The sequence below is a fragment of the Pseudopipra pipra genome, chromosome 3 (genome assembly GCF_036250125.1).
Source record: "Pseudopipra pipra isolate bDixPip1 chromosome 3, bDixPip1.hap1, whole genome shotgun sequence".
Classification (NCBI taxonomy): Eukaryota; Metazoa; Chordata; class Aves; order Passeriformes; family Pipridae; genus Pseudopipra; species Pseudopipra pipra.
The window spans coordinates 100,906,029-100,920,348 of record NC_087551.1 but is presented as its reverse complement, the minus strand read 5'-3'; the positions used below and the strand labels follow the sequence as shown (position 1 = coordinate 100,920,348).

The 14,320-nt window shown below is 40.6% G+C and overlaps 1 protein-coding gene across 2 annotated transcripts in view; it reads left to right on the top strand.

Annotated features, from left to right (window-relative positions):
* Positions 1 to 8,940: 8,940 nt before the first annotated feature.
* Positions 8,941 to 14,320, top strand: part of MBOAT2 (membrane bound O-acyltransferase domain containing 2) — a 92,179-nt gene continuing 86,799 nt past the window's right edge. Inside the window, exon 1 of one of the 2 annotated variants that reach the window (XM_064650487.1) lies at positions 8,941 to 9,103. In XM_064650487.1, the coding sequence (XP_064506557.1) occupies positions 9,032 to 9,103 (72 nt within the window). In that variant the 5' untranslated portion in view covers positions 8,941 to 9,031. The remainder of the gene's footprint in view (positions 9,104 to 14,320) is intronic. The other variant, XM_064650488.1, reaches the window with a different exon arrangement.

The following is a 14,320-nucleotide window of genomic DNA, read 5'->3' as shown; positions in this document are numbered from 1 at the left end:
GGATGTCAGATTGGCCAGGTGAGGTTTCCTCCATTTATATATGTGTTGACTCTTATTCATCCTGTCCATGAAAGATTTGAAAATAATTTCCATGAGGATTCTCCTTCTTGCCTTTCTGGAATACAGGTGGGATATTTGCTTTCTTACAGTCCCCAGGAACCTCCTCTGATTTTCACAACCTTACAGACACAATTGAAAGCAGCCCTGCATACATGGTTGAATCCCACCAAATCCTACGGACTTGTGTACGCTCTATTTGTTTAAATGTTTCCTAACTCAATCCTCCTCCACTGAGGCTGACTTCAGAGCTCCAGACTTTTCCACTGATCTCCATGGTCTAGGATCCCTGAAAGCAAATCTTACCAGTAAAAACCGAGGCAAATTATTTCGTTTTGCGCTATAAATAATTCAGTTTAATTTAGTTGTAATATTTCTTGTATCTGAATTAGAAGTAGCAAAGCAATGCAGGCAAATGACTGAGCGATGCCTCTCGAGCAACCTGCACTCAAACAATATCTGTCTAAAACTACGGTTCTTAGTGGTGAACCACACATGGACATTAAAAGATGGAAAACTGTTAGAAGTAGCTGAGGACATTTCCCTGCAGAATCATATTGGGATATTTGCAACATAAATCTAGACTAGGGAAAGAAAGAAGAATGATAAATCTCTCACAAAACTGGAACAATATTTTAACAATCATAAAAAAGTCATATTCCTCTTTGTGAAAAGAATAAGGGGAAAGCATTTTTTTTCCAAATAAAATCCATAACTTTTATACCTAAATACTGCAGATAATGCAAGAATGAAAGCAATCATTTTCATGCCTTGGAGAACTGAATTTTGAAGTTTCTGATCGAATTCCTGTTATTGTACTGTTAAGGAAGTGGCCTTGTTCGCTCAGCTAAAGTAACACTGGAAGAGCTTCCTGTTTAAAACAGCAGGGAGTGCAGTCCTAAGAACATCAATCACATGGCTCATGGTATTAACTTGACTGGAGCATTGCAGGAACAGGGCTCCAGTCTGCTTCAAGTGGCCCCTGCAGGGTTATAAATGGCAAGATCCTGAAGTTAGTATTTCTTCACTGTGACACAATAACTCTCTAATGGAAATGAGTACAGTTAGGAAGAGATGGAACAACTTTACAGCACTAGGGGATCGGATCAGTGGTTTAGCATTCTCTCTCTCCTTAGCATCTTTCAGAAAAGTGCAAAACTTTGAGAGGTCAATTATATAGTAAATTTCTTCCATAGAACAGATAATGATTGCTTAGCTTAATAAGTAAAAGTGTGAGGCTTAAAGATTTATATCCTTTGCAATTTTAAATTATCTCTACTGTTGCTGCTATTTTTAAAATGCCTTTAAGAAGGCTTTTATTTTCTGGTAGTGATTTCCACAGAATAGCTATGTACTTTTAAATTTGTTGTCTGTTCTACATTCTTTCACAAAATGTCTAGACAAGGAGACATAGTTGTCCTATGAAATCTTTATTACTCAATTCTTTATTAAAAGTAAATGTGATCACAATTTGTCAATAAAAATGTCAAAACTAGGAGCAGGATGATCAAAACAAGTGGTGATGCCAGGTAGATTTCCACTCTACAACAGGGATCTGTGGACAAAACATCATGAAATGGACTATTCTGACTTCCATAACAGTTGATGTTATGAACAGATTTTGTTATATGGAGACATATATCCTAATCTTAATAGAAGTGATGAAGCTGCTACTGACTCGAACCAAGAGAAGGAATACTGACTTTTCATTCAATCTTTCATTACCCTAAATATCCACCCCCACAATTACAGTACAGTTTAGAAACATTACATTTACTATCATTATAAATATCAATTTCAAAAATCATGGAGAGGATACTAGCCAAATCCTGCTCTTACACATAGAATAGAGGGTCAAAAGAATGAAGCACAGCAGGAATAAATGTATCTAATGCGATAATGATTTATCTGAACCGTTGAGGAAAAAAAGAGAACTTATATATATATCAATTTATATATATCAATTGTATATTCAATTTACTAAAATGGTTCTTCAGTTTCCCAGATAGGTTTTCTGAAAGATAAATTTATATCCTAAAGTGTTTCAGGTTCACATAGTGCAATTTTAGAGGCAGTACTGCTTGACTGAATGGTTGAACTTTATGCAAATGGCTTCACTTATGCAAGTAACACCACTTACATAAATGGGACACATATCTGAGCTTGCATATGACTTAAAGTAACTCTCAGAAACCCGAATGCTAGTAAGCATCTTTGACTACCGTTCTCAGAACATTATTTATTAAAGTTTAGGGCATGTTTTTAGGAGGACTACATTATTATGACTATTATCTCACAAATTTGCATTTGGAGAACGCTCACGTGCTTGCAGATGGACACTTAGCAGACAGAACATCAAGCTGAGATACAATGAACAAAACTAAACCTCAATGAAGTATTTTTATGCTCAGTGTCTGACGGTGTGAGGCTCTTGGTCCATTTCCTCTAGGGTCTCTATCTCTGAGCTGAGCAGCCTGTCCTGCTGCTCTGAACAGTGAAGTCTCACCCACTAGAACAGACAGCAACAGCTTCTTGCTTGTCACAGAAAGCAAGAGAAAGGCATTGATGACACAGGAGAGTCCTAAAACAATTGCAGAAACATTCAGGCTCTGATCAAGTGACAAGTTCAATTGCACTGGGATGTTCCTGGATGCAGCTGACAGGTTGAACATCCCAAGTTCCTACTTTCTGTTCACACTCAACCCGGTTCTGCCACACACCACCAGTTCTGGCCACTAAACAGTCCATCATGACCTACTGGCTGGCAAAGAGGAGGTCCTTTAAGCTGTGCTGACTGATACTCTTGGAGTCAAAAGTAGCAAGGGAGGAATTTGAAGAGCAGTAGTCCCAAGAGTGTGTAGAGAAAATAATAGGAACGATGAGAGAGGCAGGAATGAAGTGTTGCATGTCCAACCCCATCCTTTCTAGTGCTGTTATGTGCAATTTTTATAAAGAATTTTAAATGAATAGCACACAACAAAACTAATAAAATGCATGAACAGTGAAGATGTCTTATGACAGAAACTTAAATAATGTTCCAAAAATAGGATAATTTAAACTCAAATGAACACACTAGACTAACACCAGAACCTCCTCAGGGAAAATTTCCTACTTCTTACTGAACAGAAATACTATCAGGATTGAACATGATAATGTGTAAGAACAAGGAGAGCTATCCCAAACTAAGTAGCAACAACCATATGGACTGAGAAAGTTATTTAGACTGAGCCAGTCCAGGGGGATAGAAAAAGAAAATTCTGTAGTTCTTCCTTTCTCTCCTTTAAATTAACTGTGAACTTGAAGCAACTGAAAGGAAAACTTACTTGGTAAGCTTTAATTGCAATTTTGTTGTTTTGTTAATTTGCATCCTCTCCCACATTTCAAGCCTTGCTCTTAGAATAAACTCACTTTACTCTGGAAACTTATCTTGGCATTAAAAGCAACACTAAAGCAACTCTGGGATGAATAAGGCATATTATAATTTAAAAAACAATTAATCCAAATAAAGAAGAGTCCTAGTCCTATCTTGTTGCACTCACCTAGGGTGAATAGGAACTGAACTCTCTAAGTGGCAAGGATCAGTTTGAGAATCTGTTATATCTGATATCAAGGAAAGTCAGGTCTCCCCTTTCAGCCAAGGAGACATGATACAAAGACAGCCCAGAAACCTGAGAAACTTTTAAAAGCTGTTATTTCTAACCCCTGCTGTTACTGTATGACAGAAAATAAAACTAAAATTCAATGTACCTTTATTCATATGTATTTAATCTGAGTATGGTTGGGTTTTTTAAAATCAATAAAAAGGTACACTTCTCAGTTCTTTACTACTATTTCATAGTAGTAGGTTCCTTGCAAGGGTATCACCAGCCTCTCCCATCCACTGCCACTCCCACAGTCTATAATTAGTATCTAATTAAACTCAAAATGACTGTTCTTAAGCTCATAACTTAGCTTTGAAGTTCATTGCTTTTATTTCAGTTCTGAAGAAAGAGCTTCTGTTCTCTAAACTTTTCAATTATCAGAGTGACAACAATACTCCAACTGCATGTGGCATTACTTATTACTCTTTGAAACGCTGTACACTGTCAGTTTGTACTGTTTCTCTATAAAGAATTTTTGAGTAGAACTTGCTTTGAAAAGGCAACCCACTCATTTATCAGAGTAACTTCTTGTTGAAGTCAGTTGGTTTGTCCTTGTCATGAAAGCAGGAAGTTCCTTTAGCAAGGAAATAATTTCTCAGATCTGCACCTGAGAGTTGATATTTACAGTTGAACAGTAAGCTTTAGTCAGCTTTCACTCAACCTTCTTTAGAAGCTCTGCCTGATTTTGTTAACAGACTTTGTGTTATAATTAAAAACCTATATGGTGTCATCTGAATGTGACTCTATGTTTTTGAGACACACGGATGCATGTTCCTGTAAGAGAATTTCCAAGAAGTAAACACTTAGAGGAAAGTTGATTCAAATCAGTTTTATGATAGAAACTGATTGGTACCTTAAAACCAGCATCTGTAAGACCAAAACAAGTAAAAAATCTAAAGCCAAAGTGTTCTGCTAAAACACCCAAAGGGAGATTTTGTGTCTAAACTGTAGAAAGGTATTTATATTTTTCCTAATAAGTGGAGAGACAAACAAATGTTACTTGAACTGGCAAGCAATAGTATCATTCTACTTATATTAAAAGGAATCACACTGAGCACAAAATTATCAAAATAGCAGAAATGGTTAATTAAAGATTATATTAGTTCAGAAAACAGCTGATGCATGTGAAGCTTACTGTGCTGTAAAGAATATTTGAAGAGAGGGCAAAAGACTGCTTTGGAGGAAGGGTGAGGCAAAAATACAAATACCAAAATTTCAACAGTAGATTTTTAAATGAAGAGTATTTACACTTGACTGGCATCAGATTTTGCAGAAATATTCTTCCCTTTGGAATGAAGTCTCAGATATTTCAGGGTAAGCAAGACTTTACTTTGGAAAAGTGGTTGACTCTCTATAGCTAACACTGAAACCCATCTTCCTTTTCATTTATTTTGCTAAAAGAAGTTTCAATAATTGTTCCTATTTTCTGACTGTGAATGTGTTCCCGGAATGGCCCTACCAAAAAAATAGAGGAAAAAGAATTGTACACAATGGTGCATCTAGTAACTTTATCCCTTCCTGTCTTCTGCTACAGTGCTCCTCTTTTTGTTATTTTATTGTAAAATGTTATATAGGAAGACTGGTGTTGTAAGCACCTGAGTATCTTAGATTGTCATTCAAATAAACAAAATTTACGGGGAAGCCTCTAGTGTTTGTTACATCATTCTGTCAGATTAAGGAATGTGAGGTAGATCTGAGAGATGTCTTTGAGATTATTTTTGTACCCAAGAAATATAAGCATGTACGGGATCATAAAAACTTAATTGTAGAACATCAAAAGTTTTTCATGGCGTGCCAAGCCACTCTCCAGGGATTATGTGCTCTCCTGCATTTTAACTGACAGGTTGTGGTGGAAAGAATTTCCTTGTGGAAGAACCATTTCTTTTTCACTTACATGAAAATATTTTAAACAGGAGGAAAGTAAGTAACGAATATTGAAAACTACCTGATTCATGTGAAATTTTATAGGCTCACTACTCTTGGTACATCAGCTTCTGTGTATCACTCACCAGCCTTCTTTTTTCACAGCATCATTTAACTTTCAGGACTAACTACACTGTTACTGTGCCAATGTGATGCAGAAAGGTGCCTGTTGTCAGACAATGCTTCACCTTCCCACACTCAACACAGTATTCTCACACAGGCAGGAAGTCCTCTGAAAGCATCTGTAATAAAATCTTCTTTCAAATTAAGAAAAAAAAAAAAGGAAAAGCAGAAGACCTAGTTTTACTGCAGTGCCCAGGACAGCCCTTACCATACATTATACAGCAGACATCAAAGACAAGCTCATTTTCTCTGGCAGAAATTGCTCATTTTCCTGTTACTTTCTTCTTGACCAACATTTGTACTCTTCACTTTTAATTGCAAACATAGATTCAGCTCTATGGGGCAGGACCCCTTTTGTTCTTCCATGTAACCAATCTCCCCTGTCATTACAAAGGGACTATTATTTTGTGACTGTTTTCAAGATATATTTCTGTGGTGTCATCTTCCCCAACACACACCTTCCTAAGTAAGAGCACAGGTAAATCTTCTCAAAACACGGCATTTCTCCAGTGGAAACTTGTGAAAGACATAATTATGTAACTTAATGCCACAGTTGCAAACTATTTATATGGATACTGTGATATACAGTACAGATGTATCTTTCATATATAAACCCCTAAGATTCTAGGAGTCATGCAGGGAAGTACATTTTTGTTATTTTCTGAGCATTGCAAGAACATATACACTGACAAAAGAATAGAAATTACCAGAAAAATAAAGGGCTGTGTTTTAAACCCAACTGACATTTATGCTGTGATATCTTGAGCTTGTTCTCAGGCATTTTGTTAATCAAAAGTAAGGAGTTCATTCAGTGGGTCAATTATTTGGTGCAAGTACTTCATCAAAGTGTCGGTAATGGCACCTCCATGGATTTATACAGATGCACCAAACTAATTTCTTGTGACTAGACTGATTCAGAATTAGCTATCAGCCTTTCCTAAAGCAGGTTTTTTGTGGTTTCACTCTAGAATGTTTAGGTTAAGATTTCCAAAGATTTCTTTGTGAAGGTATGTGTCTCCTTAATAAAAGAAAATTAGATAAAAACAGCTTAATCTTCATACACTTATATACATATGTATAGTGTAATGAAGACTGTACTGAGCCTAAGGCACTGCATTCCTATGAAGTTATTCACATGTATATATAATTTTCAGGTTTATATATGATTTTACATATTTTTTTCCAATTCAGAATTAATTGGGAAAAGTTTGGTTTTTTTTCTCCTTTCTGAAAGCAGCTCTCATTGCTTTATTACAAGAACATTATGCTATTGCTTCTGAAGCTGAATATGCTACCACAGTTGTAATTGCCTGTCATGCAGTGAAGAAATCTAATTAAAACCACTTATTTGCACCTATTAACCAGTCTCTTTAAATGCAGACAAAAGACCTTACCACAAGCTAAAACATAAGTACAGAGTGAGGTCTGCAATTCAGTAAGAGAAACAATGTGTGTTTTCAGATAATTATACTTACCTCCACTTTCCTGCTACTACCAATTAGCATTAAACATGAACTTACATGGTTATGTAAAACACTACACCTAGCCACTACTCGAGACACATTTAGACTGTTAACATGATATTGGTCAAGGCATTTCATCTTTCACACACTTTCAAGTCTGTCACACTTTTTGTGTTGAGGGAAAATTGCTGATTGCAGTGTGGTTTAGAGGTGTAACACACAATAATTATAAAAAATGTTTGATAAAATGCATGGAATAACCTGCAGTTTTATCTCAAGAGACACAGGGTTCTTGAGCAGTTTTATGGATAAGAGCAGAATATTCCTTCAGAACCTCCTTCACCACATCTTTTAGAACAACTAATATTTCAGTTCTTTCGTATGAAAGGAAAAGTCTAGAGAAAGCTCTAATCTAAAAGAGGCAGGCAGGGCACTAAACCAGAATGATTTAATAAGTAGCCTACTGCACCAGCTCATCTGACAGAGTTCGCTGCACTTCCCTAACATGGTGCCTTCACTCAAGACCTCACTCTGTTCCACATTGTATAGTGTTGACTGGACAGGTGGAAGAGTTGTTCTGTGTACCAATTCAGCACTTTTGGCAATACTGTGTCACTTCTTGCTTTCTTTAAGGAAACGGCACTGCTAGACTGAATCCACAGAAAAAGTACTCATGCTTATGTCATGTCACGTTTCTGTACTTAAGAAACAGGCCACTAATAAACTAAAAACTGTGGCTTACAGCCATAGGCAGAATTCCTTAAGTCAATGGGTGGCTGAAGGAATAGGGATATTTTTACCCTTTTTTTTTGCAACTACTTCAGGGTTCCAGGCCACCCTCGCGTCCTGTGTGTATCCACCACTCACCCACCTCTGTGTACGCAGCTGCTGAGTGCCCGTGTGCTCGTCCTAGCGAAGTGGCCATGTTTTGGAGCTGGATGGGCGGCTGGGCTCTTTGTTATCTCAACATTTATCAGCATCCACACGGTTTTGTGTCACCTTCTGTGACAGACGCATCCACAGCTGCCACCTGTACCTCTGGGCACTGACCGCGCCGGCACCGCACTCCCTGTCCCGCTGTCTCTGTCCAGCTGTCCCTGTCCGGCTGTCCCTGTCCGGCTGTCCCTGTCCGGCTGTCCCTGTCCGGCTGTCCCTGCCTCCTCACCCCGCTCAGGAAGGTGCCGCTTCCCGTCAGGTCCTGCATCCATCAACACCCGCGCCCTCAGCGCTCGTCCCGCACACCTGGGCACAGAACAGTGCTCAGAATCACAGAATCAACTAGGTTGGAAAAGACCCCTGAGATCATCAAGTCCAAAATATGACCGAACACCACCACGTCAGCTAAACCGTGGCACCGAGTGCCTCGTCCAGTCTTTTCTTAAACACCTCCAGGGATGGTGACTCCACTACCTCCCTGTGCAGCCCCTTCCAACGTGTAATCCTTCTTCCTGCGTAGAAATTCCTCCTAACGTCCAAGCTAACACCCCTCAGGTGCAGTTTCGGGCCGGGCGCGGCCGTCGGGAGCCCTGCGCGGTACCTGCGCGGTGCGCGCAGCCCCGCCCGCCCTCAGCGCAGAGCGGCCGCCGGGCGGGGCCGCCTGGTCCCGCCCATCCCGGCGGGGGGCGGGGATTGGGCGAGCCCGCCTGTCAGTCGGCGACGGGGCCGCGCGCGGGTTGGTCGGCGGCGCTGTCAGTCAGCGGCGGGGCCGCGCCCGCCCCTTGTTGTCACGGCGCCGTGCGGGGCTGGGGCCGCTCGCGCCGCCGTTGTTGCCGCCGCCGCCGCCGCCGCGGGAGCCCGGGCGGGGAGCGGCTGCCCGGCCTCGCCATGGCCACCAGCACCACGGGCTCCACGCTGCTGCAGCCCCTCAGCAACGCCGTGCGTCTGCCCGTCGACCAGGTGAGGATGGGGAGGCGCCCGCCCCGCCGCCGCCGCCGCTCCCGGGGGCTCGCCGGGGAGGGACCGCACCGCGCCCCCGCTCCGCGCCGTCCATCCCCGCGGCCCCTTCATCCGTCCGTCCGTCCGTCCGTCCGTCCGTGGGGTCGGGGCAGGGCGGGCAGCGCCCGCAGCGGGAGGCGGCCGCGGTTCCCCTCCGCGGGCGGGGGGCGCCGGGGCGCGGCCGCTCTCCGCAGGCAGGTGCGCCCGCCCCGCCCGGTCCAGCATCCCGCCCGCATCCCACCGCATCCCGCCCGCGTCCCGCCCGGCCCTGCCGCGCCCCAACTTGTTGGCATCGCGCGTCGGCCAGATGTGCCTCCGCAGCTGGGAGCGGGGCCGGTATCGGCTCCAGCGATGCGAAGGTTGGGTAATAATTGCCCGTGCAAAGCAGCGCGCTGCGCCTGGATGCGCCTGCCAGGGGGTTTTACACGCGGCGTTAAAAATGTGCGCCGCACACAATGCTACTGGGCGTCCGTATGTACTTTAGAGGCAGAGCGTTTCTGTGGTATCTATTGTCCTAGTGATATAAAAATTCCTGAAGGCTGTTATTCCTGTTGTCTTCACAAAGCATCAGAAGATTACAAGATAAGATTGGGAAACTGAGGTTTGCGGAGTTTAATCACTGAAGTTGGACCAGAATGTTTATGGGGGAAGTAGTCTAGACCTCCTAAATCTACGTAATATTTATGTGTTTAGGAATACATAAGAAAAGTAACCTGAAGTAACTCCTCCTATAAATTTTGCAGCACCAAGAAATTCCATGTTAGGAATTTCATTTTTTTTTTTTTTTAAAGCCCCCATTAATGTGTGTGTGAGTGAAACACATCAAGGAAAACAGTCTGTGCTTCTGTAGAGAGAGACTTTGATGGTTTGGTTTTATGAAATATACCTTATAAGTGAGAAAAGTAACTGGAAATAAAATACAAAAGAAAGAGCATGTCTAGTGAAAGCATTTAGGAAGTGACTGAGCTACACACTTATTCTTTTTTTTTTTCCTGCCCTACTCCCGTAGCTGTTTATTTGAATGGAGCCCTAGTTAAGGATGCACATGAAAAAGTACCTTCTAGAAAACTGATGAAAGCGGGCAAGTTGAAATTGAGCTTGCAGTGATGGAACGGATACTGTGCACCCCTGGCAATGATACCTGTGTCTGGGATCGATGGCACCACGTGGCTGGGTGCCTCATACCTGCAAGCTGTAAGCTGCTCTTGCCAGGTGCCATGTGTTTATTTCCATAAAGTATGCAGCTTCTACAGGGTGCTGCAAGCTAAATAAGAGTTGACCATCTTTTTATGGCATGATGCTGGTGGTGTATAATTATCTACTCGTAATAGCAGTCATAAATTTAATTGTTTTATGATATAGTGTGACTTCTACCAAAATTGTTTTAAATATTGTGGATATGGCATTTTGATGACAATGAAGTTACTTTTTATCAAAGCCTGGAAAACTTCCCTGTATTGAATGTTTCGCAGCAGATGCTCCTGTAAAACCAAGGTTTTATGAAGTATACTTTGAGCTCTGTTGAAGCTTTTGGGAGTAATCACAGTGGAGGATGACTAAATGTGTAGTTTAGAAGATGGTTATAAGCAGTTAGAAGTCAGACATACATTGGTTTTGGACATCAGTGGACTATACATAATACAGGTCCAGCTGCATATGAAGAGCACAGATTGTGACTGGAGTATGAGTTGAAGAGTTATAAAGTTATGCTGCATTGAGGAGAATACATCTATAATGGATAAAGAAAAAAGAAAAGTTAGTTTATTGTAACCTCTAAGCTCAAGAGTCTATCTTGATAGTAAGTTTGTAGTACAGAAAGGATGTGAAATGTGTTCAGTGTAATCAAATCAAAGACAGTGAAGGAGAGAATGAGGGCAGAGAAGAAAGTGCTGATACTCTTTAGTGTGTTTGCCTGAAGATTATGTGTGACATTTGGTGATACTATACACGTAGTCAGTATGAAAATGTAGCAGTGCTTTGAAAAAATAACACAAGAATAAAAGTTTTCTGGTTAGTAGGTTATTTCTACTACTTATCCAAATCTGTACTATGACTACAGTCATACCAATACAGCAGCTACTTGAAAGGGGCACTCCAGTATAGTACCAGCTCTTGGAACTGCTGGAAATGAATGGGTTTTGTTTCTCCACTTCTGTATTTCAGTTTGGACCATAAGCAGGTACTAATCTTTGTATCAAAAATGTTAAATTGTGATTTAAGTCATTGCTATTTAACTATCCTGCTAAGGCATGTAACTCTTGGAAGACAAATCCGGGTAGCATGTGTTGACATTATTCCACTCTCTGGATGTTCAAACAAGTGAAGAGAAGAACCTTGCCTATTTGGCAGTGAATGGAAGGAGAAATGCAAGTTAAAGGTGAAGCTGCTGTCTCTAAGATTATGATTATGATCAGATCCACATCTCTGTGTGGATCAAGTGTGAGAAATCGGTTGCTTTTTGACTTAGTGCTTGGCAGAACTAGAGGTAGAGATCTGTTTGAGAATGGTGTTGGTTATGTGCACGTTGGAGATCAGTGCAAAAGATGAAGGATGAGCTCCACTAGAGCTATTTGACACAGCAGTCTCCTCTATGTGCTCATCTGTGTTGCAAAAGAGAAGCTTTGTTGCTTTAACAGTTTGCTGTTCCTAGACCTTTCTTCTTGGTATTGGAGTACTAGGTAGCTAAGGGAGTGGAAAGCTTGTTTTTCCCTTGTGTGTATCCCCCAACAAGGTATTATGCAGTAATTTGTTGCTGTATTAACCCTTCCATTGGCTCTTGTTTTGTCTTGCACCAAGTTAACTGAAATGGCAATCTGGAAAAGCTAATGTGTTTTTTTTAATAGTCTTTTTGTTTCAATTCTTCTATTATTTTTAGTCATTTGATGCAATGGAAGATGCTTGGTGTGAGCAAGAACCTACAGCAACCTTACATACCTTTTATTTTGCAGTAGGAAAAAAAAAATCACTGTTTGGGAGTGAAAAGCATCATAAAAACTGTATCTTTTCATGTCTTGGAGAACCTAAGTTGCCTACTCAGCAAAGAAAGCATTCTGTCGACAACTATCACCTTGGGTCCCTAAAGTTAATGAATGAGTGAATAAATATTAATGTACAGCAATATTCCTTCTGTCTTCTTAGGAGAGAGAGGGAATAAAAGTAGTTAGGTCCTTTCCACCCCTGACAGCTTCCCAAGAAGTATTGGACGGTTCATTGTAAAAACTTGGCTGGTAGAGTATCACATGTTGTGTTATGGATCAAGGTTGCAACTTAAATTATTTCACTGTGGTTATGTCTCTCACCTAGCCTTATGTTTTTCCTATCTGTTCTCATGTCATATCTGTGTTTCTCCTGCTTTTTTCTTTCTCTAAGGTGAAGCTTGACAAATAGGGTGTTGGACCTTGGTCCATTTCTAATTCTGTCACTATTTTGCTGAATTTCTGTTGCCAAATTACTTTTCCTGATAACTTGTCAGTTTACTTGCCATTAAATTGGAAAGATTTAAATTTACTGTGACAATGATTCTAGGAGAGGGAAGCTTTCATCTTGGCTTTTAGGTCTCTCTAGGGTAAGGTGAGTTCAGAGAATAATCTTTGCTTTCACTGCTTCCACCAGAGGGAGCAAAATTTTTTACCGAAAATGGGCGGAAATTGCAGAGGTTATTACTGCCCTTCATTTGCTGTAGAAACAGATAACTTGTAGTAGAGGAATAGCTGAGCAGGGGAGATACGAGACTGACTATGACAATATGTAAGCATCAACTTTTTACATGGGTTGTCTGAGATTGAACTTGAGATCCTAAAATGTGGTCTGAACTAAGATAATTTCAGTGCTTCCCTTCTAGATAAGAAAAGAAAAAATGTGGCTCCAACTGCTAACAGTATAGCTGTATGAAGATATGTGGACCCACTAAAATGTCATGCTTATGATTATGCACTTCACTTAAAATCCAGCATGTAAAGACAAGCAGTGTCTTTTCAATAAAACTGAAAGAAAAAAAATTGTGTTAGTTCCACATTTGTCTTGGTTGTTTGTTTTTTTTTCCCCCCAGTCTAATTTTAGCTTTTATTTGGTTAAATTTGCTCATTTGTGTAGAATAAATATGATTTTCTATGTGAGTGCCATCAATCTTCAAAGAATCTAAACTGACCTTTTTTTAATAAGAATAGGCATAAAAATCCAGGTCCTCCTAAATGTGACCTGTATAAACCATATGAACTTCTTTAATTTAGTGATCTCAGGCCATTTTGCTACACCTTTGCATAATTTTCTGCATATGCTTCCTTGTGCAGAGGGTTACCCAAGTTGCTTTCAACATGCCCTTAGCACACTCTACTCTACATAATAGCACTGACTTATGCTGAGCCCTTGTGTTTCACCTTGATGCCCTCAAGGAGAGCGGGCAGGAATTTTTTTCCTTGTATATATCTATGAAATATTTATTTCTTACATGAAAGATGTATCTGTAATTTTTTTCCCCTTTATTTTGGTGCTTTGGAGGTGAGCACAGCTGTAGTTTGGGGATAAGGCCAGGTTTGGAGCTGGTTTAGGGAATCGTTGCCAAGAAGCAGTATGTGCCTGATTTACCTGCAGGGCACATCTAGATATGTCTCCTAATTAGATCTCTGTTACTTCACAAAATTTTGGGCATTAGTGATGCCTTAGCTGCCCTTGTTTTCTGCCAAGGCAACATAATGTAGCCTCCTCAGGGCTGAAATGTTTTAGCCTGATAAAAACCTTTTTGTCTAAACATGGAGTGGATATCAAAATGTTTGTCCTATATAGCTGTCCAGAATTTAGATGGCCTAACATTTGTCTGAAGCAATATCAAATTACAAAAAAAGAATAAAGTGAAGAGTGTCCCAAGTTTTATTTTCTTCCATCATTGATTCTTAGACCCTTGTGTACAGTTGTGGAATACAGAGCAGCTTGTTACTGATTTTTTTTTTTGGATGTGACCCAGGAAACTTGAAATAATAGATGTGAGTAAAAGTAGCATTCATGGGTGTGTAAAATCCAAACACTGAAGGCAAGGGAGTGGTAGGGTGAGTTGTGCCCCTACTTTATGCTGTACTTTCCTTATCTGCTCCTAGCAGCAGTCAGGAGAACAACAGGTGGATAGCAAAGGGTGGATAGCAAGGCATGATCTCCCATGAGGGCAGACTGTAGTGGGTGAAAAGA